This window comes from Nomascus leucogenys, chromosome 8 (assembly GCF_006542625.1).
Source record: "Nomascus leucogenys isolate Asia chromosome 8, Asia_NLE_v1, whole genome shotgun sequence".
In the NCBI taxonomy this organism is placed as follows: Eukaryota; Metazoa; Chordata; class Mammalia; order Primates; family Hylobatidae; genus Nomascus; species Nomascus leucogenys.
The window spans coordinates 110845939-110868589 of NC_044388.1; the positions used below are offsets into that span (position 1 = coordinate 110845939).

The 22651-nt window shown below is 54.2% G+C and overlaps 1 protein-coding gene across 2 annotated transcripts in view; it reads left to right on the forward strand.

Annotated features, from left to right (window-relative positions):
- The window catches only part of COL5A1 (collagen type V alpha 1 chain), a 207332-nt gene that overhangs the window by 149004 nt on the left and 35677 nt on the right, over nucleotides 1-22651 (forward strand). For both annotated transcript variants that reach the window (XM_030818145.1, XM_030818146.1), the window contains exons 32-44: nucleotides 1389-1442; nucleotides 7297-7341; nucleotides 7477-7530; nucleotides 8598-8642; nucleotides 9066-9119; nucleotides 10606-10659; nucleotides 14101-14154; nucleotides 15035-15142; nucleotides 17137-17226; nucleotides 17323-17376; nucleotides 18485-18592; nucleotides 21456-21563; nucleotides 22526-22579. In XM_030818145.1, the coding sequence (XP_030674005.1) occupies nucleotides 1389-1442; nucleotides 7297-7341; nucleotides 7477-7530; nucleotides 8598-8642; nucleotides 9066-9119; nucleotides 10606-10659; nucleotides 14101-14154; nucleotides 15035-15142; nucleotides 17137-17226; nucleotides 17323-17376; nucleotides 18485-18592; nucleotides 21456-21563; nucleotides 22526-22579 (882 nt within the window). The remainder of the gene's footprint in view (nucleotides 1-1388; nucleotides 1443-7296; nucleotides 7342-7476; nucleotides 7531-8597; nucleotides 8643-9065; nucleotides 9120-10605; nucleotides 10660-14100; nucleotides 14155-15034; nucleotides 15143-17136; nucleotides 17227-17322; nucleotides 17377-18484; nucleotides 18593-21455; nucleotides 21564-22525; nucleotides 22580-22651) is intronic.

Genomic DNA, 22651 nt, shown 5'->3' on the forward strand with positions numbered 1-22651 from the left:
GCGGTGCTGATTCCTGCGTGGGTGTTTGGATATTCACCAGGTCAGAGTCCCTAAATCCATCTCTGGTCTGTGTGCACCTTGCAGACTTCTAGAATTAAAGAGCTGGTAGGTGCTACAGTCAGTGCATAAATTTGCATTCATTCCCAACTCTGCAAGCTGCTGTGCTTTATTTAGAGGGATTGTGGGACGCCAACACAACGTGTACGAGGCACAGAAAATACAATGTCACAGTGGAATGTTCATGTCTCACCTCAGTTCAGCTCAGCAGTGTGTGTCCCTTTCTCCCAAACACCAGCCACCCTCCTATGGACACGGGAGCGTGGGGGACGGTGGCGGAGGGGGGAGCATGATGAAACTCCATTTGGGTTTCTAGAGCTGAAGCCTGTGAAATGCTTAGGAAATATTTATTGAGTAGAAAGGATGGATAAGAGGGATAGGTGGGTGGGTGAGTGGAGGGGTGTGGATAGGTAGGTAGGTGGATAAATGGGTAGGTGCATGGGTGTGTAAGTAGATGGATAGATAGGTGGGTTGGTGGGAAGAGAGGTGGATGAATGGTTGGGTGGGCAGGTGGGTAGATACGTAGATGGATGGATGAGTGGGCAGGTAAGTAAACAGGTGGATGAATGGAGGGGTGGGTGTATAGGTAGGCAAATCGAATGGGTAGGCAGGTAGGTAGACACATGGATAGACACATAGGTGGGCTGCTGGGCAGAGAGGTGGATGAATGGATGGTGGGCAGGTAAGTAGACAGGTGGATGAATGGAGGGGTAGGTGGATAGGTGGGTAGGTAGGCAGGTAGATGTATACATAGGTAGGCCAGTGGGTGGATAGGTGGGTAAATGGATGGTTGGGCAGGTGGGTAGACAGTTGGGTGAATGGAGGGGTGGGTGGATAGGTAGGCAGATGGATGAATGGGTGGGTGGGTGGGTAGGTAGACAGATAGATGGATAGACAGATAGATGGATAGACAGATAGATGGATAGACAGATAGGTGGGCCAGTGGGTAAACAGGTGGATGAATGGGTAGGTGGGCAGATGGGTAGACAGGTGGATGGATGGGTGGGCAGATGAGTAGACAGGTAGATGGTGGATGGGTGGGTGGAAGGTGGATGAATGGAGGCATGGGTGGATAGGTAGACAGGCAGATGGATGAGTGGGTGGGTGGGTAGACAGGCAGATGAGTGGGTGGGTGGGTAGACAGGTAGATGGATGAGTAGGTGGATAGGTGAGAAGGTAGGTAGACAGCTAGGTGGGTGGTTGGGTGGGTGGGCAGGTGGAGTCTGGGGCAGAGGCTGTGCACTGGCATGCAGGCGGTCCCCCAGGCGGCCCATGCGGCATGACTCATTCCTGGCCCAGCTCTTATGCCTCCTCCTTAAACTCTCTTTCAGGGCTCTATTGGATTCCCTGGATTTTCTGGCGCCAACGGAGAGAAGGGCGGCAGGGTAAGGACAGCCTGGCCCCTGGGCAGGCAGCTTGTTTGGCTGCCTCGGTGCATAGCGAGTTGGTTCTCCAGCCAATGGCCTGTTTATTTCTCACTCTTTTGCTTCTGAAACTGCTCTCCTGAATGGCTGGCCTTAAGCTCTTGACGTTTAGCACCAAGCACTGGTGACACTCTCCAGACGTTGAGCTAGGCAGGTATGTGATAGGAAGGGGCAGAGACAGGAAGGAAGTGTGTTGAGAAAATGGAGCTTTCTAATTAGCACCACAATCCAGAAGGCTCTTTCTGGTCATTCTGAAAATCAGATTCTTCTCCTCTACCCAAGTGGACTTTTCCTCCAAGCTAATTTTAAAAGGAAGGGAAAAAGGAGATTGTTTTTTTTCCTTTCAAAAATGTCCTGCTACCTACCGTCGTCCAAATTTAAAGTCATTTAAATTAACATTAACTTGAACAGGGTTAGCAAGCTGCTGTTGTCATAAACACCCACCAGGTTGCCGTGTGGTTCGAGTCCCCTTTGTTCTCACCCTCAACGAAGGAACCGGGGGCCGGGCTGAGGGAGCTGTGTTCTCCCCGCACCTTCTGGAGCCCCCGTGGCCCAGGCCTCCCTGCAGGAGCTGTCCTGGATGCTTCTTAGTGAAATCACAGTGCCTGAGCATTGCCACTCGGGAAAACAGGAGAGAGATGGTCCTCAGGCCTTGGACTCTGAGCTGGCCTTGTCCACGGGGCGTATGGCAGGGACACAGAAAGGCCAGTCTGTGGTATACATGCAGGACAGCATCTGCAGAGCAGGCCTGGGGGACCTGCTCCCTGAAAGATGGCAGAGCTCACACCTGCCTCATAGCCCCAGCCGTGATCCTGCGGCCCTGCCCAGCCCATCCTCCTATGCCCCATCCTGCTCTCCCAGGGCAGACAGAGCTACAGGGTTGCAGCTCCCTCTTGGGCCCATCCCTCCTGGCTAAAACCTTATGAGCAAACAAATGTGTTCTGCCAGATTCACAAAATAGGAAAAGGAAGACTGTTCTGAGTGTAAGTTGACAGCACAGACCCGAGGAGACTATTATCTCCATCTCCACCTCTCTCTGTCTCTGTCTTTCTACCCATCTGTCCATCCACCCACCCATCCATCCATCCATCCACCCACCAACCCATCCATCCACCCATCCATCCATCCATCCATCCATCCATCCATCCATCCACCCCCACCCATCCATCCAGCCAACCAGCCACCCACCCATCCACCCACCCATTCACCCATCCACCCATCCATCCAGCCACCCACCCATCCATCCATCCATCTATCCATCTACCTACCCATCCATCCATCCATCCACCCACCCATCCACCAACCCATCCATCCAGCCAACCAGCCACCCACCCACCCATCTACCTACCCACCCACCCACCCCCCACCCATCCACCCATCCATCCAGCCACCCACCTATCCATCCATCTATCCATCTACCTACCCATCCATCCATCCATCCATCCATCCATCCATCCATCCATCCACCCATCCACCCATCTACCCATCCATCCATCCATCCATCCATCCATCCATCCATCCATCCATCTTCTATTATCTGTCTATCTCTGTCTGTATCTATCCAACCCATCCACCTCTCCATCTGTCTCTATCTAGCTGTCATTCTTCCTCTGGAGAAGGCCTGGCTAGTGCCTTTGGGGATATGCTGTCTTCTGAAATACTCTTAGGTACCACTCTGGGAAGCATGGGGAATGTGGGGTACCCCGGTGGGCTGCTCCTGTGCTGGGGACCTTTCACACTGCACTGCAGTGAGAGTGTCTGGGAGAGGATATGACCTTCTGCAGCTGGTCAAGCCTTTTCCATGGAGGACCGTGTGGGACCAGAGACCTCGTGGAGCACCGGGAGCCCTTGCTCACTCCCATGCTCCTGACCAGGGCTCTGCCCCTCATGTGTCTCTGCCTCCCCATCCCCGATCCAAGGAGCTTAGATGGATGCTCTAGATGTCCAGGGCATCAGCACTGTGGGTCACCAGACACAACACAAACCTGACTCAAGCCCAGACCTGCCAGGCACCACGCACCATGCACCCCAGTCACACATAGGAGCCACTCACAGCCTTTCTGCAGCCTCTGGGTGTCTGGCCCTGCCCAAGGATATTTCGTTCACTGCTGCACCTGGCTGGTGGCACAACCCACAACACAGACCTCAGGCCAAAAGAGTGAGGCCATTTGCTTCCCCTTGAGCCGTGGTGGTGGTGGTTCATGCGTGTGAGATGGAGCCCTGGCCTGCTTCATCTTTGCCGTCACAGCCTTCAGAGCCTCCTGTTCAGGACGCTGAGCACAGCCTTTGCCCACATGAGCCTTCAGTGGCATCATCACTGCAGAATGATGCCTGCAGCACTGCCCGGCTTTCTGGTCAGGGTTGATGCTTTGTGCCAAGTTTGGGGAATGACAAAGAGTGTGGGTGCCCTCTGGTCTAGTAGGTTGGGCTTCCCGAATGTCCACAGGAAGCTGGGGGCTGGGCTGTCCTTGCAAAGGGACCCTTCCTCTTTTGTTGACTGCAGAAGCCTCACTCAGGTTACCCAGAAGCCTCTGGGCGCTGGCTTGCCTTCTGCACCTCGGTGAACAGATGCTGCCTCCCAGGTTTCGCCCTTGGCCGCCCTGCTTTTGCCTTGGGCTTTGGACTTGGTAGTCTTGGGGGCAGTCCATTCACTTAAACAGCACACGCATCACAAGTCCTTTCTAAGTGCTGGGTGCTCTGCTAGGCTCTGAAGACTCTGGTGGTCAAAGCAGACATCCCTCTGTCATCCAGAGAGGAACACCACCTAGTGAGCAGCACTCAGGAGTGGTGGCTGTGATGGTGAAGGACAAGGGTGAGTCAGGGAAAGGTCATAGGCACCAGAGTCTGACCCAGAAGGTCCAGGGAGGCCTCCTGGAGCAGTGACATTTTTCCTGAGCCCTGCAGGAGGGACAGAAGTGGATAGGTGAGGTATGGAAAGCAGGCAGAGCTGTGGGGTCAGGAGGTGAGGACCCAGGGGCTGGCACAGAGCCAAGCCTGGCAAGGGAGACGTGGCAGTAGGCTGTGGGCCGCAGAGCCTGCTGGGGCAGCCAGCTGCTTTGGGGGAAGCTCTTTATCCCAAGGCACTGGGACCCACTGAAGTTTTTAGCCAGGGGGAATGGCACTGAAGGTTGTTTGAAACAGCTCTGGTCCCAGTGTGGGGCAGGAATGGGAAGGGGACCATTCTAATGGTCGAAGGGAAAGCCAGTGGGATGTCTGTGCTCATCCAGAGAGGTTATTTATTTATTTATTTATTTTGAGACAGAGTCTCGCTCTGTCACCCGGGCTGGAACGCAGTGGTGTGATCTCAGCTCACTGCAACCTCCACCTCCCAGGCTCAAGTGATTCTCCTGCTTCAGCCTCCTAAGTAGCTGAGATTACAGGTCGCCTGGCTAATTTTTGTATTTTTAGTAGAGACAAGGTTTCATCATGTTGACCGGGCCAGTTTCGAACTCCTGACCTCAAATGATCTGCCCGCCTCAGCCTCGCAAAGTGCTAGGATTACAGGCACGAACCACCGTGCCTGGCCCAGAGAGGTCTTTTAGAAGATTTTCGATGTTCTGGCCAGACCGATGCTTCTAGGTGCTAGGATGCCAGGCCTGAGTGTCTGCATGCATGCGTGCATGTGTGTGTGTGTGTGTGTGTGCGCATGTGTGTGTGTGCATATGTGTGCATGTGTGTGTATGCATGTGTATCTGTGTGTGCGCATGTGTATGTGTGTCTGCATTCCATATGAGGGCTGCCTCCCTCTGTCTGCCTGGTCCTACCTTCTGCAGAGCTAGCATTGGTTCTATGGACCTCGACTATGGGCCAGACATGGAAATGGTAGGAACATAAGCTGCTATGTCAAGCCAGCTGAAGCCAAAGGAAGAGGAGTGGGCGTGAGCAAAGCGTTGCTTTGCCCCTTGGGCCAAGGAGGGATCCCAGGAGCCCCTTCCCGGGAAGGGGAAAGACCCGCTCTTCAGATGCACCTGCCCGCCAGTGGAAGGCCTCTCCTAGCTGTGTTTGGCTTCCCCAGTAGAAGTTCCCCTCTCAAGCTGCGTTTGGCTTCCCAGCACGGCCATTGCTGGGACTGTCCACTCCTTCCTAAGGGCAAGAAGACAGGTGCCCACAAGGAATTTGCCAGGGAGAAGGAAGGTTAAGGAGACTAGGGGGGACATTCTGTTCCACAGTTCCAGTCACAGGGACTCGAAATTCTTTGGCTTGAGTTAGTTCATAAAGAAAACAGATGAGCAAGATGCCTGCTGGGAGCCCCAGATGGCATTGTGGCCGAGTTGGTATTTTGCTCCCTGCCAGGGCCCCAGCCCCTGTGCCTCGGGCACAGTCAGTTTGGGTTGCAGTCATTTGTGTTGCAGGATTAAACCTGTGGTCCAGGTCATAGAGGGACTGTTTTAGGGTGGAGGATTTTCATTCTAGGGGAGGATGGGAATGAGTAAACCTGGCAGCCGGGGCTCATTCGCACCTAAATGCCGGGAGTCACCAGGTTGGCCGTGGGCATCCTCGCCTGTAGAACGCCTATCACTGGAAGAAAGCAGATGTTTCGTTAATTTTCATATGCAAATATTTATTGGAAGCCAAAGGATATCACCATAGTAATTGAAGAACTGGAACCGGAGCGCATTGTTAAAAAGCTACATAATTAACTCATCATCATAAATGGTTTTATTAAATGGATTTCAAAATGGGAGACTCTAGGAAGCAGTTTTGACTCTGGCAGCAAATTAATGAAAGCCGATGAGAGGAAACTTATCAGGTGGCCTCCAGCCATACCGATCCACCTTGGGCGGAGCATTAGAAACCAGTCAAGTTCAGCCAGGCACGGTGGCTCACGCCTGTAATCCCAGCACTTTGGGAGACTGAGGCGGGTGAATCACGAGGTCAAGAGATCAAGACCATCCTGGCCAACATGGTGAAACCACGTCTCTACTAAAATTAGCTGGGCATGGTGGCATGCACCTGTAAGGCAGAAGAATAGCTCGAACCTGGGAGGTGGAAGTTGCAGTCAGCCAAGATCACGCCATTGCATTCATTCCAGCCTGGCGACAGAGTGAGACTCTGTCTCAAAAAAAAAAAAAAAAAAAAAAAAAAGAACAAAAAACAGTCAAGTTCAGGAAGCTGAGTTGGGACACGGTGGGGACGTAGGGGCCCCCACGCGTTCAGCCTACGGCTTCTGTGCGCTGTAAGTTAAATGCATCTTACAGCTCTGACATCTTTGCACTGCGTTTGTTTTCTGTGGTTTGGAAAATGCAAAACCACAACAGAAAAAAGAGTATAAATTCTATTAGAGGAGAAGCCGATGATTCTTGGATATATGATTTATATATTAAATTGCAAGTTTGCACGTCTGCAGAGCCTGTTGAAAATTTAATGGGTAATATTCTTAACTGTAGCAAAAGTAAATTATGTATGAAAGGGGTTGACTTTCTTCTCTTTACTTGCAATAATGATTTCCCTCCCTGCTGAGGACAGAGAGAGAGAGATGAGAAGGAGGGGAAGGAGGGAGGAAGGAGGAGGAGGGACGTGGTGGTGCTCTGAGGAAAGAAACCAGATAATAGTATAAACATCCATCAGACTGCAGGAGGAAAATTGGATTTCAGCAGGACTTGTGCAGGAGTGCAAAGCTCTGTGTGTCGGGTGTGCGGTGAGCTTCTCGCCCTGATAAATCTCCTATTAAAACACAGAAAAGGTGGGTGGCGGGGAGGCCTACGCTCCTAGCCTGCCCGGAATTCACAGTCTCTCAATAACCCAGGAGAGAGCTGCCATCTGAGCGGGGCCGGGCATTTAGAGAGTGACTGACCAGCCCCTTCTCTGATTCTAGGGGACCCCTGGAAAGCCGGGACCGCGGGGGCAGCGAGGCCCAACGGTAACGACCCTTTCAGCTCGTGGGCATGTTTGGGAAATGGGAGCATGGTTTAGGGAGCACGTGCCGGGGGTGGGGGGAAGGCGGTGTCTGTGAGTCGGGACTTGAGCTGACCTTCCTTCTCTCCCATCTGTCCAGGGTCCGAGGGGTGAAAGAGGCCCCCGGGGCATCACTGGGAAGCCTGGCCCCAAGGTATGTTTTTGGCCTCCTGGGTGGCGGGCGGCATGAACCCAAGTTGCAGGGCTACAGAGACATGGAGCATCTGAGGGTGTCTGTGACCCTTTTTATTTAAAAAAAAAAAAAAAAAAAGGCAGGACATTTTCTTAGGTGTATTTAAGAAGAAGCTTGTCCCCTCCAGCAGCCTCTGGATGCCTTAGATCGGATTTAATTAAGTGGCTGAGAATGATGGTCATGAGACGTGGCCCCAGCAGAGTAGGGACAGGGCCTCGCCCCAACACCTGGGACCCCAGAGGCGGCAGCAGGGGGCCAGGCCCACCGCAGACTCACCCGCCCTGGTCGGGAGGCCCTATTTCCTCTCTTGAAAGGGGTTTGAGAGCTGCAGAGGCCTCTACCAGAACCTACAGAAAGTGCTTTCTGGCAGGAGAAGGCCCAGGCTGACCTCGTGCACATTCTTCCCACCGAGGGGCATTGAAGCCACTCGTTGGGTGGAGCATCTGGACACGGACCCAGCAGGCGGGCTGCTCCTACCTGTCCAGAATGCCACTCCAGAGCGGGTTCCTGCTGGGATGAGTCTTCCAGTGGCTGAGGGGCCGAGCTGGCCCATCCCTCAGCTGACCGGAATGCACCCACAGGCTATCCTGAACTCCTCCAGGACAAGCTCTGGGGCACTTCTCGTGTGCCCCGTGACCTGACATGAGGCTCACCTATGAGAACTCAGAGCAGCAGCTGTCACATGGGGTGGGCCCTAGAGTGGGTCCCTGCGTTCTGCCTCTGCATGACTTTTCCAGGTGCTCGAGGCTGGGACACAGCCTTTGTCCCACTTGGGAGACTGTTCTGGAAATGTCCATCCCAGTAGACACTGGGCTGTCAGCTGCATGCAGAGGCAGGTGGACAGGCAGGCTTTGGTAGCCACAGATCAGCGCCAATGCCTTCTGCCCCTTACTGAGGGTCAGGGCCACCTTGAGGGGTGCACACAGGCAATATTTGACTCAGACATTTTGATGATGTTATGGGCCAGAGTCTTTTCATCCAAATAATAACAATCATAAGCTTTTCCCCCTCTCTTCTTTCCTCTCAAGGGCAACTCCGGAGGTGACGGCCCAGCTGGCCCTCCTGGTGAACGGGTAAGCAGCTGGAACCTTCGGGGGTGTCTCCGAGGACAGAGCCTGCCTTGAATGCCCCCTGCACTTTGTCCTGGGGTGGGCTGGGGCCAGGGAGGCACGCCTCAGACGCTGCTGAAGAGTAGGGTTTTCCTAAGATCCCAAGGGTGGGCCACGCCCAGGGAGTGAACTCTTCCATAGGTCAGGGGCCTCGACCCCAGCCCTGGTCTTGGGGTTTGGGAGTGGCCGAGATGACAGGAAATGGGTCCTGGGCCCCATCTTGGTGGTGAGGCAGGGGGAGGGAGGGGCTGGAATAATGGAGGAAGGGCCACGGGGGTGGGGAGAAATGACACCTGCGTTCAGAGAGCCATCGGCACAGGCACATCCGCAGCGGGAGCTGCTCGGAAGAGACCTCTTGTCCTCAAACTGGCCTTTCTCTGTTCCCAGGGACCCAACGGACCCCAAGGACCCACGGGATTTCCTGGACCAAAGGGTCCCCCTGTGAGTAATGGCTCCCTTGCTGGGCCAGCACTACCTGTCCCCTCCGACACTTGCCTGTTTTCTGTGAGGTCTGCTCGGAGCTGTCACAGTGGCCGGTGGGTGGAGGGAGGCCCGAGGTGAAATTCTGGCGGGCAGATGAGGGGGAGACCCCCTCCTGCCAAGGCTGCTGTGGGGCAGTCCGTGGCTGTGTCCCACTGCCGGGGCTGCCGGCGCTGGAGAGAGCTGCACACTGGGGTCCTCTCTCCTTGAGACTGAAGTGATTTTCTCGCTGAGTTCTGTGTTAGTGCCCTGGGGCCGCCATCACAAATGACCAGGAACTGGGTGTGGCTCCTCTCTCACAGCCCTGGAGGCCAGAAGTTGGAGAGCAAAGTGTGGTCAGTCAGAGCTGGCACCTTCTGGAAGCTCTAGGGGAGACAGGGTACCAGGCCTCTCCCGGGGGCTGGTAGCTGCTGCCAGTCCTTGGCACCCAGTGGCCTGTGCACACTCACCCTGGCCGCTGCCCCCATCCATCTTCACGTGGACTTCCGTCTGTGTCTTTCTGTCTTCTAATCTCTTTCTTTTTTTTGTTTTTTGAGACGGAGTCTCGCTCTGTCACCCAGGCTGGAGTGCAGTGGTGCGATCTCGGCTCACTGCAACCTCTGCCTCCTGGGTTCAAGCCATTCTCCTGCCTCAGCCTCCCGAGTAGCTGGGATTACAGGCGCCTGCCACCACACCCAGCCAATTTTTGTATTTTTAGTAGAGACGGAGTTTCACCGTGTTGGCCAGGATGGTCTCGAACTCCTGACCTCAGGTGATCCATCTGCCTCAGCCTCCCAAAGTGCTGGGGTTACAGGCGTGAGCCACCATGCCCGGAGCCACCACGCCCGGCCATCTCTTTCATTTTGTAAGGACACCAGTCACTGGGCTGGGCCCACACCCATCTAGGTTGGCTTCATCCTAATTCAGTTACACTGGCAAAAACCCCATTTCCAAGTGAGGGCACAGGCACAGGTTCTGGGTGTCAGAGCTTCTGCATGTCCTTTTGGGGGACACCCTTCGCCTTACGGCAGGTGTGATGTATCTCCTCCAGTATTGACAACCATCTAGCAGTGGGATTATGACCCAGCAGGCATGGCAGGGCTGGTGGGAGGGGATTGGACTTTGCAACTGGACAGACTTGGGTCCTGGCGCCGGCTGTGCCACCTGCTGGCTGGACCTCGGGATACCAAGTGGCCTCTTCTGCCTCGGTTTCTTCCTTGATAGATGAGGGTGACAACAGCACGTCCCATGGGGCAGTTGTGAGGATTTTGTACAATGACGGGCAGGCGTCAAGGACAGATTTAGATTTGTTGTCACTGTCCTCGTGCCTGCTGGGTGATTGCCCTTCTCAGAGGATGTGCAGGGGCAGGAGCCATGGAAATAACGGTCACTCCACGTGGCATTAAATCTCAAAGGTGGGTGCTTCTCAGACACGAATGAACCTCCTTTCCTTCGGTTTTTTCTTCAGGGCCCTCCAGGCAAGGATGGACTCCCAGGACACCCTGGACAGAGAGGCGAGACTGTGAGTATCATGGGTGCTGGGGGACGTGGCTGGCTGGCTCTCTGACCACCCTGCATGTCGGCACAGCCCGTGCTGCCCAGCGCCATCTAGGACCCTCCCGGCCTGGGAGAGACAGGTTGCCCTCAGAAAGGCTCACGAGGGCCGGGCCGGCTTCCGCTGACTCAGAGCCAGGCTGTGAGGCGGGGCCGGGGCAGAGCAGTCATGCAGGCCGGCAGCGCCTTGTGGCATCTGTGGGCAGAAGGCCGGTGCTGGCTTTGGGCTGGTTTTGGAAACTTTGGTGAGAGGCCACATTTAAAGACACACACAGATTATCCTGGGCAGACTGAAGCCTCGTGCATCCAGCCTTATTTTCCTTCTAGAGTAATGCTGAGTGCCACCCAGCTTGAGGGATACGTCTTTTAACTGGGAAAGTGCTGGGAAAGGGTCTACATGTTACTCAGCGTCATTCAGTCATTTGATGCTGCAATACTTCAAGAGGGCGGCTGTGGGCCACGCACCAACCCCATCCGCATTTACCCAGGCCCTTCCAGCTCCAATCCAGGGGGTCTGGAGGATGCCTGTGAGGTGGAAGTGGCCTCTAATTGGTCACTCCGCTGGGCACGTGGTCTTTGCAGTCAAAGACTCCCCTTTGACCTTGCCCTTCACTTTAGAAATGCATGTCACAGGCTACTTTATCTAGACCAGAAAGGACTCCAACGTTTTCAGTCGGGAGAAAAAGCCCTTATCAGAAATGGGATCATTTTCCTGGCCCCATCAGCCCTTTGAAATTTGGCCCAGCTCCCTAAAGGTGTGTTTCAGGAAAGGGTGCAGGCATGCCTGTAACCTGGCCCACACCTGCAAGCTTGGGGCTCCAGGCTTTGAATATCTGGGGACGTGCAGTGTCGGGTGACTTCCTCGTCACCATGCTGTGTTCCTTCTCCGAGTGCCCACCTACTCTGTCCAGCTTAAAGGATGAATTGCACAGATGCAAACATTTCCCACTGAGGAGAGTGGGGGGCATGCCAGGGTCACTGCAAGGGTCTCTCCAGCCAGGTGTCTAGGGGTCAAAGTCTCTATAGGACTCTCCCAGCAAAAGCAGGTCCCCTCGTGGAATGGGTCTGTGAGTGCCCTGTTAAATATATTCTCCATGCCTGCTTTGAAAAAATCCCCTTTGTATCTCTTTGGTTCATTGTGATGAAACCTCTTTTAATTATACCTTCACTGGTGTTCTGCATGGCACATGCTGCCTGATAAATGGAGATTGCTTTGCTCTTTTGTTTATACAGAAAAATTAAAACATTTCTTCTGAGCTTTGCATATTTTTCTCTAATGCCTTTTCAAGGAGACAAGATAGAAGGTTTTACATATTATGTGCTTTTCTCCCTCTGACTTATTCTGGACGGAGGCTGGTAAAAGAATTAAGCTGCTTGTCTCTGCTCAGAAAGTTGCACATGTACTTCCGGCTGCCTTCTGCCACCTCGGCCGCCTCCCTAGACACAGGGCACTGGAGTGATGCCGGTTGGCGCTCCATGTCTCTGAGACCCGCTTGGGACATAGCATCTCCTCCATGGGCTAATCCAGACAAGCCTTCCAGAAAGAGCTTCTCTGGAGTGTTGATTTCCTTCTTTTTTAAAAAAATGAAACACAAGTGGTCATTATTTCTCCCAAATGTGAGGCAGAAACTTATTTCTCAGCAAAAGGCTGAGGTCATATTCCATCCTCAACAGCCAGGGGTGGCCGAGGGCCCCTGGGGGAGGCATTTTTTGTTTCGTGTTAACATTGACATTAGCAAAACTTAACCAAGGCTCCTATCTCCCTTCAGGCTCTTCAGCTCTTCTCCCCGGGTCCACTGAGCAGGGCATGCCCTTGACACCTGTCCACTGCTCCTTACTTCTGACCCCATAAGTGCAGTGTACATTAGAAACGATCATTCTAGCCTACAACTGAGCTGGGCTTAAAGGAGTGAGCCCTCCTAGAGTTTGCAAAGAAGCTGAATCTGGGCTGGGCACAGTGGCTCACGCCTGTAATCCCAACACTTTGGGAGGCCGAGATGGGCCAGAGGTCGGGAGTTTGAGACCAGCCCGACCAACATGGTGAAACCCCATCTCTACTAAAAATACAAAAATTAGCCAGGCATGGTGGCAGGCACCTGTAATCCCAGCTACTCAGGAGGCTGAGGCAGGAGAATCGCTTGATCCCGGGAGGCGGAGGCTGCAGTGAGCCGAGATCATGCCATTGCACTCCAGCCTGGGCAACAAGAGTGGAACTCTGTCTCAAAAAAAAAAAAAAAAAAAAAAAAAAGAAGCTAATCTGCTGTGGGTTCGTGTGGCCCGGTGGCTTGGTGTGAGATTTTGCCTCCGACTGCGGGACAGTGAGTCAGTGAGCCCAGGCCTGGGGCCGCTCACCCTCCAGCCAGCCACCTTCTCCTCCAGAGTCTAGAGTTTGCCTCGAGGCCTCCGAGCCGAAGGTATGCATGTCTCCACCAGTGTCATGTGGCACCTGCAGATGGCTTCTCGCTGGCACCTGTCATGCTCTGCAGACGTGCCCGGAAATGAAGCTTATGTTGTCTTAAGGTCATCTTTCTCCTTTGAGGGAGAGTACAGAAGGCGTGGCGACACCCACAGCCAAGCCAGGATCGTTACCTACGCGTGAGCATGCAGAGCGGGCGTGAGATATTCCCGCTGAATCAAGCTAAAAATAACGCATCCAAGCTGCCGTGTTATGAAAGCAGCTGGCCCTCGCTCTTGCCTGTTTTAAATACATGCTGAGGAGCACGCGGGCCGAGTCACCCGTCGTGCATCAGAGGCGTTCACACCAAAGCAGGTCAGTCGTCACAGAGCCACTGCTGAGAAACAGCCAGAGGTAGCCCGTGGTCCAGAAAGGGCACCGAGCCGACTCAGAAAAGGGATGCTCGGTGACACGATAAAGGCGAATCGCATCGGCCTAAAAATGCAGAGGCGGGAGAGCAGCCAGTGAGATGAGCTTGTGTGGCTTCGTTACCCTCGTGAAATTAGTGCAAACGCACGGTGGCTCACGCCTGTAATCCCAGCACTTTGGGAGGCTGAGGCAGGCGGATCACGAGGTCAGGAGTTCGAGGCCAGCCTGACCAAAATGATGAAATCCTGTCTCTACTAAAAATACAAAAATTAGCCGGGTGTGGTGGTGTGTGCCTGTAATCCCAGCTACCCAGGAGGGTGAGGCAGGAGAATCACCTGAACCTGGGAGGCAGAGGTTGCAGTGACCCAAGATCGAGTCACTGCACTCCAGCCTGGGTAACAGAGCGAGACTCCATCTGGAAAAAACACAAAAATGAAACAAGAGACATGGGCCTCTCACACAGAGTCTGGAACATCTACTATGGGGGGAAGGGAGGTGGGGGGCAAGCGTCCTGCTGAGAACAGCGCAGGGCAGGGTGGCGCAGGCCACTGCAGCACCCTCAGTGCAGTGACTCTCTCTTCACAGGGTTTCCAAGGCAAGACCGGCCCTCCAGGCCCCCCAGGTGTGGTCGGCCCTCAGGTAAGCTCCAGCTTTCCCGGATTCCATGGGTCACCCGGTGTCACTTGCCCGCAGGGAAGAGGGTCCCAGCCCGGGCATCTGTTCCCTCCATGATTCTGGAGGTGCAGGTACTGCTGAGAGGTTATCTTAGGTCCTGAATGCTGGTCAGCATGAGGCTTGCCCCACACAGGAGCAAGCAAAGATGTGTTTACCCTCAACAGAAACCCAACACGCAGGGCAAGGAAGGCTGCCCAAGGCTCACAGGGTGGCTGGGGCCAGACCTGGGCCAGCTCAGGAGCTGGGCTCATCCCTGCTGTGGGTGTCCAAGGCAGCCGAGTCCTCCTGCCACTGGTCCCTGTAGGTGTCATGGGCCTGCGGTTCTAACCGCAGATCAGTGGCAGATCAGTGTCAGGAGCAGCTTAGAGCTGGGATTGATGGCTTAGAGCTGCAAGACGGGGAGGGATCACCTTGTGTCCTAGAAAGTGCACACCTCATGTAGTGGTGAGTAAGACGTAGACCTGCTGCAGCCACAGAACTGAAGGGCATGTGGGCTTTGCCCCTGGTGTGGCTTTTCTCCCATCCTTGGCCTGTCCTGTGGCTGAATCAGCCTCCCTCAGGGCACGTCCCAGGAAGGCAGGCTTGGCTGTGCCTCCTGTAGGTGCCAGGTGGGGGAAGAGGGTCACGTGGGGCCCAGCAGATGCCAGGCAGTGAGCAGCGTACCAACACCCACCCTCTGGATTTTTGCCAGGAAGAGAAGGCTTGCAAAGGCACTTGGAGGTTTGGTGGGGCTGCAGCAGGCCTTTGCCTCCATGACCATGGCTGTCCTTAGGTTTAGGAAGAGATGCTCGCTCCCTTGCAAGTCACTCGAAACATTTGTGGCTGACACTGATGTTCCCCACAGGGTCCCACGGGAGAAACGGGCCCAATGGGTGAGCGTGGCCACCCTGGGCCACCGGGACCCCCCGGTGAACAGGGGCTTCCAGGCCTTACTGGAAAAGAAGGGACGAAGGTGAGTTTCTGGAGCCTTCTGTGTCAGCTCAGGCGTTTCCTCAGGAATCATTTTGGGACTTTGTGTTTTTCTTGCTCTTTTCTGATGAATGGGTAATTCATCAAACAGACGATCCTCATGCCGGTTCACTCCCCAGACCGCACATTTTGCTCACTTTTCCTTGATTCGCTTCAGAAGTTGTGCTGACCTGCTCAGGGATGGGCTTGAAGGTGGGGGGCAGGGGTCACTACCATCCTCCACCCTCTGCTGTCTCCCCAGCTGCCAGCCCTGCTTCCAGAAATGGATAAAAAGCTCTGGGACTTCGTGTGTCCATAACATGTTTAGCAGAAAGTGGTCCTTTTAAAAACCCCTCACCCCAGCCAGGTGCGGTGGCTCACACCTGTAATCCCAGCACTTTTGGAGGCTGAGGCAGGTGGATCACCTGAGGTCAGGAAGTTGAGACCAGCCTGGCCAACATGATGAAACCCCATCTGTACTAAAAATACAGAAATTATCTGGGTGTGATGGTGCGCACCTGTAATCCCACCTACTTGGGAGGCTGAGGCAGGAGAATCGCTTGAACCCAGGAGGCGGAGGTTGCAGCGAGCCAAGATCGTGTCAGTGCACTCCAGCCTGGTTAACACAAATGAAACTCTGTTTTTTTAAAAAAAAAAACAAAACAAAACACGGTGAAACCCCGTTTCTACTAAAAATACAGAAAAATTAGCTGGGTGTGGTGGTGGGCACCTGTAGTCCCAGCTACTCGGGATGCTGAGGCAGGAGAATAGCGTGAACCCAGGAGGCGGAGCTTGCAGTGAGCCAAGATCACGCCACTGCACTCCAGCCTGGGCAACAGAGCGAGACTCCATCTCAGAAAAACAAACAAACAAACAAACAAAAAAAAACAGCCCTCACCCCAAGAGCCTGAGAAATTATAAAAATAAAAAGCAAACGTGTTTTTAACCCACCTCTTGGTGCCAGCTTCAACTGCCCCCTTTTCATATCTCCTCCCCTGGGCGCCCCAGGTTGAGTGGCCATAACTTGCTGTGTTAGCACAAAAATAGCCCTTCCCTTTCTGCTCCTCAATAAGGGATGCACCAAAGGCAAGCTCTCCAGCCTGTAGGACCACAGAAGAGTAAACCTGAAAAATAATAAAGTGAAGCAAATGAAGAAATACTGAAAAAAGTCACACACCCGTGTGTGCATGTAGATATAGGAATAAATCCACATGTGTACACGTACACGTGTGTGTATTCTGGACACAAAGAGAGCTCTCCGAGCTTGGGAAAGTGGCCACGGGCATTTGACCTTCTCGTTTGAAAACAGCACTGTGCTCCATGTTGGACCCCAGAGAGTATTTTGGAAGATATCAAAGCTTTACTGTACCTCAGGGAAAGTCGAGGTTAAGTGGTGACTTTTTTTCGGAAAATGTGGTTTCAGGCTTGAAGAAGTCCCTTAAGTGATAAGTCCATTTAGGATGATGCTTTTAACGCTGTTTTGATCGTGGATTTCTTTGAGCACGGTCTTACAAGGAGCCCCAAATCTATGGAAAAGGTAGATGTGCCCTCAGCTCCCACGTGGTCCATCGTAGCCCTTAAGGGCCTTGGGAGGAAGGACCCTGGAACTCCGTGGAGCAGGGGTAGAGTCAGATTTGCACACAGAGCCCGCCAGAGGAGCGTGGCTTCTGGGTGGAGGCTCCAGCTGTGCCCCCACGTGTGGGCTGCTGAGTCCAGTCACGACTCTGAAAAGTGGCCAGGAGAAGCCCAATCCAACCCAAGTCCAGGGGTGTCTGATGGGAAGGCCCCAACCCTTGGCCTCACTCCGGGGCTGGTGAGAGGTCTGTGTCGCTGGCTCCAGGAGAGAAGGCCCCAACCCTTGGCCTCGCTCTGGGACTGCTGAGAGGTCTGCGTTGCTGGCTCCAAGAGAGAAGGCCTCAGCCCTTGGCTTCGCTCTGGGGCTGGTGAGAGGTCTGTGTCACTGGCTCCAGGAAAGCTCATCTCTGACTCTCTTTTCAGGGTGACCCGGGCCCCGCAGGCCTCCCTGGGAAAGATGGCCCTCCAGGATTACGTGGTTTCCCTGGGGACCGAGGGCTTCCTGGTCCAGTGGTGAGTGAGAGGCCAAGCGGGGAATGAAATGGGACAGGTGCAGCCCTGGAGGCCTCTCCCCGCGTGCCCTTGACCAACCTTTTCGTGGCTTTGCAGGGAGCTCTTGGACTGAAAGGCAATGAAGGGCCCCCTGGCCCACCAGGCCCTGCGGTGAGTCAAAGCCTTTATCCCATCCTCTTTCTTGAATCCTACTCTCCAGGTCAGAAAGGGCAGTCCCTGAGGGCCCAGAGCATGCAGCTGCCCCAGACCCCCGAGGAGTCTGGGGAGGATGTGGAGGGGGAAGATGGCCTTTGGGGAGATGCGGGTGGCGCATCCCAAGCCAGCAGCCTGGATGACGAAGGGTCCCAGGGGCACACCGAGGAAAGGAGAGCACTGGGCAGCCTGGAGGGCGGGAGGAGCCACACTGTGTTGCCTGTGGAGCACCTCCCTGGGGGAGCAAGGAGAAAGCCTGCACGCCTATCATGGGTCTGGGCTGGGCCAGCAGGGGAAGAAACAGACACGGGTCTCCAGGGACTCTAAAGATGCACGCTAAAGCCAGGCTGCCCACGGCAGGGGCCCACTGGGCGGGACGGCCCTCTCGATTAGGCCAGGTGCCCACCCATCCATATGCCAGCCCCTAGGCAAGGCATCCCCTGGAAAACACACACCATGGAGGAGCACAGCAGAGAGGGGAGTGGGTGCCCCATGGGCATGGGGGCCCTGGAGGGGAGGGGGTGCCCCATGGGCCCTGGAGGAGAGGGGGTGCCCTGCGGGCCCTAGAGGGGAGGGGGTGCCCCACGGGCCCTGGAGGAGAGTGGGTGCCCCGTGGGCCCTAGAGGGGAGGGGGTGCCCCATGGGCCCTGGAGGAGAGTGGGTGCCCCACGGGCCCTGGAGGAGAGTGGGTGCCCCGCAGGCCCTAGAGGGGAGGGGGTGCCCCACGGACATGTGGGCCCTGGGGGAGAGAGGGTGCCCCGTGGGCATGCGGGCCCTCGAGCGGAGGGGGATGCCAGGCTCCTAGAAGAGGGAGCCCATCGAAGGCAAGTACACCACAGGGCACACTGTCAGACACCGGGGGAGGAGCACCTTGGAGCTTGGAGTTACAGGAGGACACAGAGCCCTGAATGCTAGACCAGGTGGTTTGTGCTTGCAAAGGGCCGTAGGGAGCCACTGTGGGCTCTAGAGTGAGCAGGTAAGTGGAGTGATCAGCTGGTGCTTTACAAAGTCACGTTCACGCAGTCTGAGAGCCTTTGAAGCAGACTGTTTTCTTGCTCCACCTCAGGGATCTCCAGGGGAGAGAGGTCCAGCTGGAGCCGCTGGGCCCATCGGAATTCCAGGGAGACCTGGGCCCCAGGGACCCCCAGGGCCGGCAGGAGAGAAAGGGGCTCCTGTAAGTACTGCCTTGGATTGGGGGAGCCCTTCCCTCAGAGGTGCTGGGGTCGTTCCGTGTCCGGCCTTGTCCCTTCCCCTGTGATGTCCCCAGGGGTATTTCCTTGGGATTGGGGATGGGGTGGGGTCTGCGGCCCTCCAGGACAGAGCATGTGTCCCATGGGGACCTGGTGACCTGCCTGAGGAGCACAGGAGGAGTCCTGGTGCCGGCCACATTCTTTCCGCCACCAGCTGAGCCAGAGGGGCCCTGTGGGATGATGTTGGGCAGGGCTCAGCCTGTCCACGCGTGCATGCTGGTGTTCCCCACACATGTGGCCAGAGGAAGGGGCTGAAGACAGTCAGTGCCCTGTGGACTTGGTCTCCGTCCAGCCTCAGTGCCACCTGTGTGGTCGGGCCACAGCTGCCCACTGTGTGAACTGTTCCCCGCTGCTGGCCCGGACTTGTGGCTGGGCTCTTCATGGGAAAGGATGTTTGGTGAACCGGGGAGTCCTGTTTCTTGGTTGGGGGGCAGGTGTAGAGAGCAGATGTCCAGCAAAGAAGGGGTAGGGGATGGGTGGATAACGGAAAGACAAGGCGCCTTCCTTTGTGTTCAGGAAAGCCCACCTGCTGGTAAGCCCTGAATTTTGCAGGCTTTGTGAAGCCTCGGGAGTGGGGAGGAGCAAGTCTTGAGGCCGCCCAGATCTTGGTCTCCAAAAAGGAGATGAGTGAGCGCCTTTCTTGCCTAGATGCTTCCTGCCAGCCCGCTTTCGTGAATAACCCACAAAATGCCACTTACTGTCCAGAAGTGGTCCACCCTGACCCGTATTTGACTTCTGCCACGCAATTTTGCAGTGTCCCCTACCCCTGCATTCAATCAGCTGTGGAGACCAATTTAATCTCAACTTCTCCTTCCCAGTACAGAGGGTCAGAGTGAGCTTGAGTTCTCAGGGGAATCGGCAGATAATCAGTGCAGACCATCTCAAATTGAGTTAGGTCTGAGTGCTGATTGTTAGAAAGCTGTTTTCTTTCTCTTTTTTTGAGATGGAGTCTTGCTGTGTCGCCCAGGCTAGAGTGCAGTAGCGTGATCTTGGCTCACTGTGACCTCTGCCTCCTGGGTTCAAACAATTCTCCTGCCTCAGCCTCCCCAGATGTGTGCTACCATACCCAGCTACTTTTTGTACTTTTAGTAGAGACGGCGTTTCGCCATGTTGGCCAGGCTGGTCTCGAACTCCTGACCTCAAGTGATCTACGCGCCTGGACCTCCCAAGGTGCTGGGATTACAGGCGTGAGCCGCTGCGCCCAGCCAGAAACTGTGATTTTCTTGTCCGTTTCACTCTCAGTGGCTCATGGGTGGCAGGAACAGCCTACATTCCCTGGGCAGGAACTTCCCTGGAAACCACATTGGAAACATCTGGGCCATTGAGAATCTGTTCAATATATTATTGGCAATTTTGGTGACTTCTAATCCTTTCCAGTGAGGCACCCAGGACATGGATCCAGCTGGATTCTGTGCCAGAAAACTGAAGCCAACTGGGCAGTCAGTGTATAGAGTGCACACGAAGTCAGCTGGAAATGGCTTGGTTCACAGTTTCAAGAGAGTAAATATTTAAGCAGAAACCTTGCAAGAGTTGCTCTATCCAGGGAGAAGCTCGTGATCCTCCCAGAATAGCTCCAGAGGGAAGGAAAGGCCAAGCAAAGGTCGAACGTCTCCGAGAACTCCCGACCTGACCAGGAATGTAGGACAGGAAGCCTCTACAAAAGCCCCACACGTGGTCTTTGCATTCTCTGGCTTAAGTAGGGTAGAAATTTCTATGAATAGGAGCTAAGTTTGAGGAGCAGGACATGAATTGTGGAGGGAGGAATGGTAAGACGAAATAGTGATGGATGACTAAATCCCAGCTACATTTAGACCAGAACATTGAATATACGTTCTCTGTTCCATGTTTCCCTTCCCAATGTGCACACTCTCCTTCTGTGTATCTGTCGGAAGAAAGGGATCCCTGTCTGGGGTGAGAAAATATAGGCTGCTCACAGAGTGATGTGATGGCTGGTAAAACTGAGCAAAGCAAGAACTTATGAAGGATCATTTGAGATTACCAAGCAGGCAGTTAGGAGGAAAATGAGTCAAAGTTACAAGGACAGGAAAAATAGGGTGTGCGTATGCATGCAAGCATGTCCTGTGTGTGTACCTGTGCGTGCATACTCATGTATGCATGCACATATGTGTCAGTGTGCTTGTTTGTGTGTCCTTGCGTGTGCATGCATGTCCTTGTGTGTACGCTGGTGCACATTCATGCATGCACACATACATGTGAATATGCCTGTTTTGTGCACATGCATGTATGTGCATGCATGTATACATGGGTACATAGGCATATTCACATGTGTGCATGTGTGCACGTGTGTGTGCTTACATGTCTTCATGTATGTGCATGCATGTCCTTGTGTGTGTGTGCAGGGAGAGTGTCTGCAGAGAATGTAAAGAATCAGAAAGTTGGTGAAAGCTGGAGCTCAGGCTATCCTGGTGACTGGGCTTGGCTCCTGGTCACTAGCTTAGACAGTCCACATACAGGCTCAGGAATTTGGCCGGCTGGGTTTGGATCCTGTCTCTACTGCTCACTAACTGTGCCTCAGTTTCCACATCTGTAAAAGAGCAGCCTTTCCTAGGATGAGTGTGGATTAATTGAAGCGATGCACCAGAAGTTCATGGTCCAGGGGCGGGCTCAGAGTTGGCCCTCAGTGGCCCTGGCTGAAATCCATTAGGACTGTGGGGACGGTCACCCTCACCAACTCCCACTTCCTGCCAGCGGGTCCCTCTCGAGCTGGTCGGGGGGATGTTCCCAGGTTGGAGCCACATTTGATCTGAAATCTTCTGTATTCTCTAGGGCGAGAAAGGCCCACAAGGCCCAGCTGGCCGAGACGGTCTCCAGGGTCCTGTGGGGCTCCCGGGTCCAGCTGGCCCTGTGGGTCCCCCTGGAGAAGATGGAGATAAGGTAAAGCGAATCCAGAGTGACCCATGGCTGGGCCCGGCTGGGCAGACAGGTGTGAGGGAGGGTGTGAATTTAAAGAATAGGATGCTGGCGGGTAGAGCGGCTCAGCCAGTGGCGTGCTGCCGTGCCCACCCCACAGTCCTGGCATTAGGGGATGATTTTGCAGCAGCCCATAGATAAATGGTAATACACACAGTCCCCGGTATGCCTGAGGGACTTAGAAACCACATCCTCCTGTGTCATTTTGAGGTTGCCTACGACATTTGCTGTGAGTAGCTAGAGCAGAGAAAAATGCTCCCCGGTCCCCCCGAATCATTTCAAATTCTGAAACTGCGGAGCCCGGTTTAATGAGGTTTTGCTCAATATCTATTTTTAAATGTCTCCACTTGAATTATCCAGGCTCCTGTTCATTAAGAATGTGCTTTATAATTCCAAAACGATGGCTGCAGGAGCTTGTATTTTATCCTTCATTTAATGCAGACAGTGAAATTTCACTCTGCTGTAACTTTCTATTTGTGACCCCTCTCTGGGGACATTTCCGACTTTGTCACCTCTGCATGGATGATGCCTTACATGTCTGGGCGGGATACAGCCTTGCACCAACAGGAACAACAAAGAGGATTTTAATAACTTCTTTGGCAACATAGTAATTGAGTTGCCTGTTATTATGTTGTCATGGTAGTGGCCCAATTTGAAAAACAGAGTAAGTATTTTCAATATGACTTTTCCCACATTTTCAAGTCTACCAAAAGCCTGTCTAGCATCAGATCAAGACCTCATCCCTTTTAGCCCTTGTATTAAAAAGGAAATCAAGCTAATATATGGAAACATTTATTCGTAGGAAAGTTATAGGGCCACCTGGAAAGGACACTGTTCTTAATCTCCAAGAAAAATTCATTTTGGGGAACAGAAAAGGTCCAAACAGTTGTCAAGCCTCTAACAGAATTCCCCACACCTTCCCCTAGGGAGAGATCGGGGAGCCAGGGCAGAAAGGAAGCAAGGGGGACAAAGGAGAGCAGGTAAGAGTTGGCAGGGGGGAGCGCGGCGGCCCCCAGGTCCCGAGGGGCCTCATCACAGGCTGTAGGCTGTGT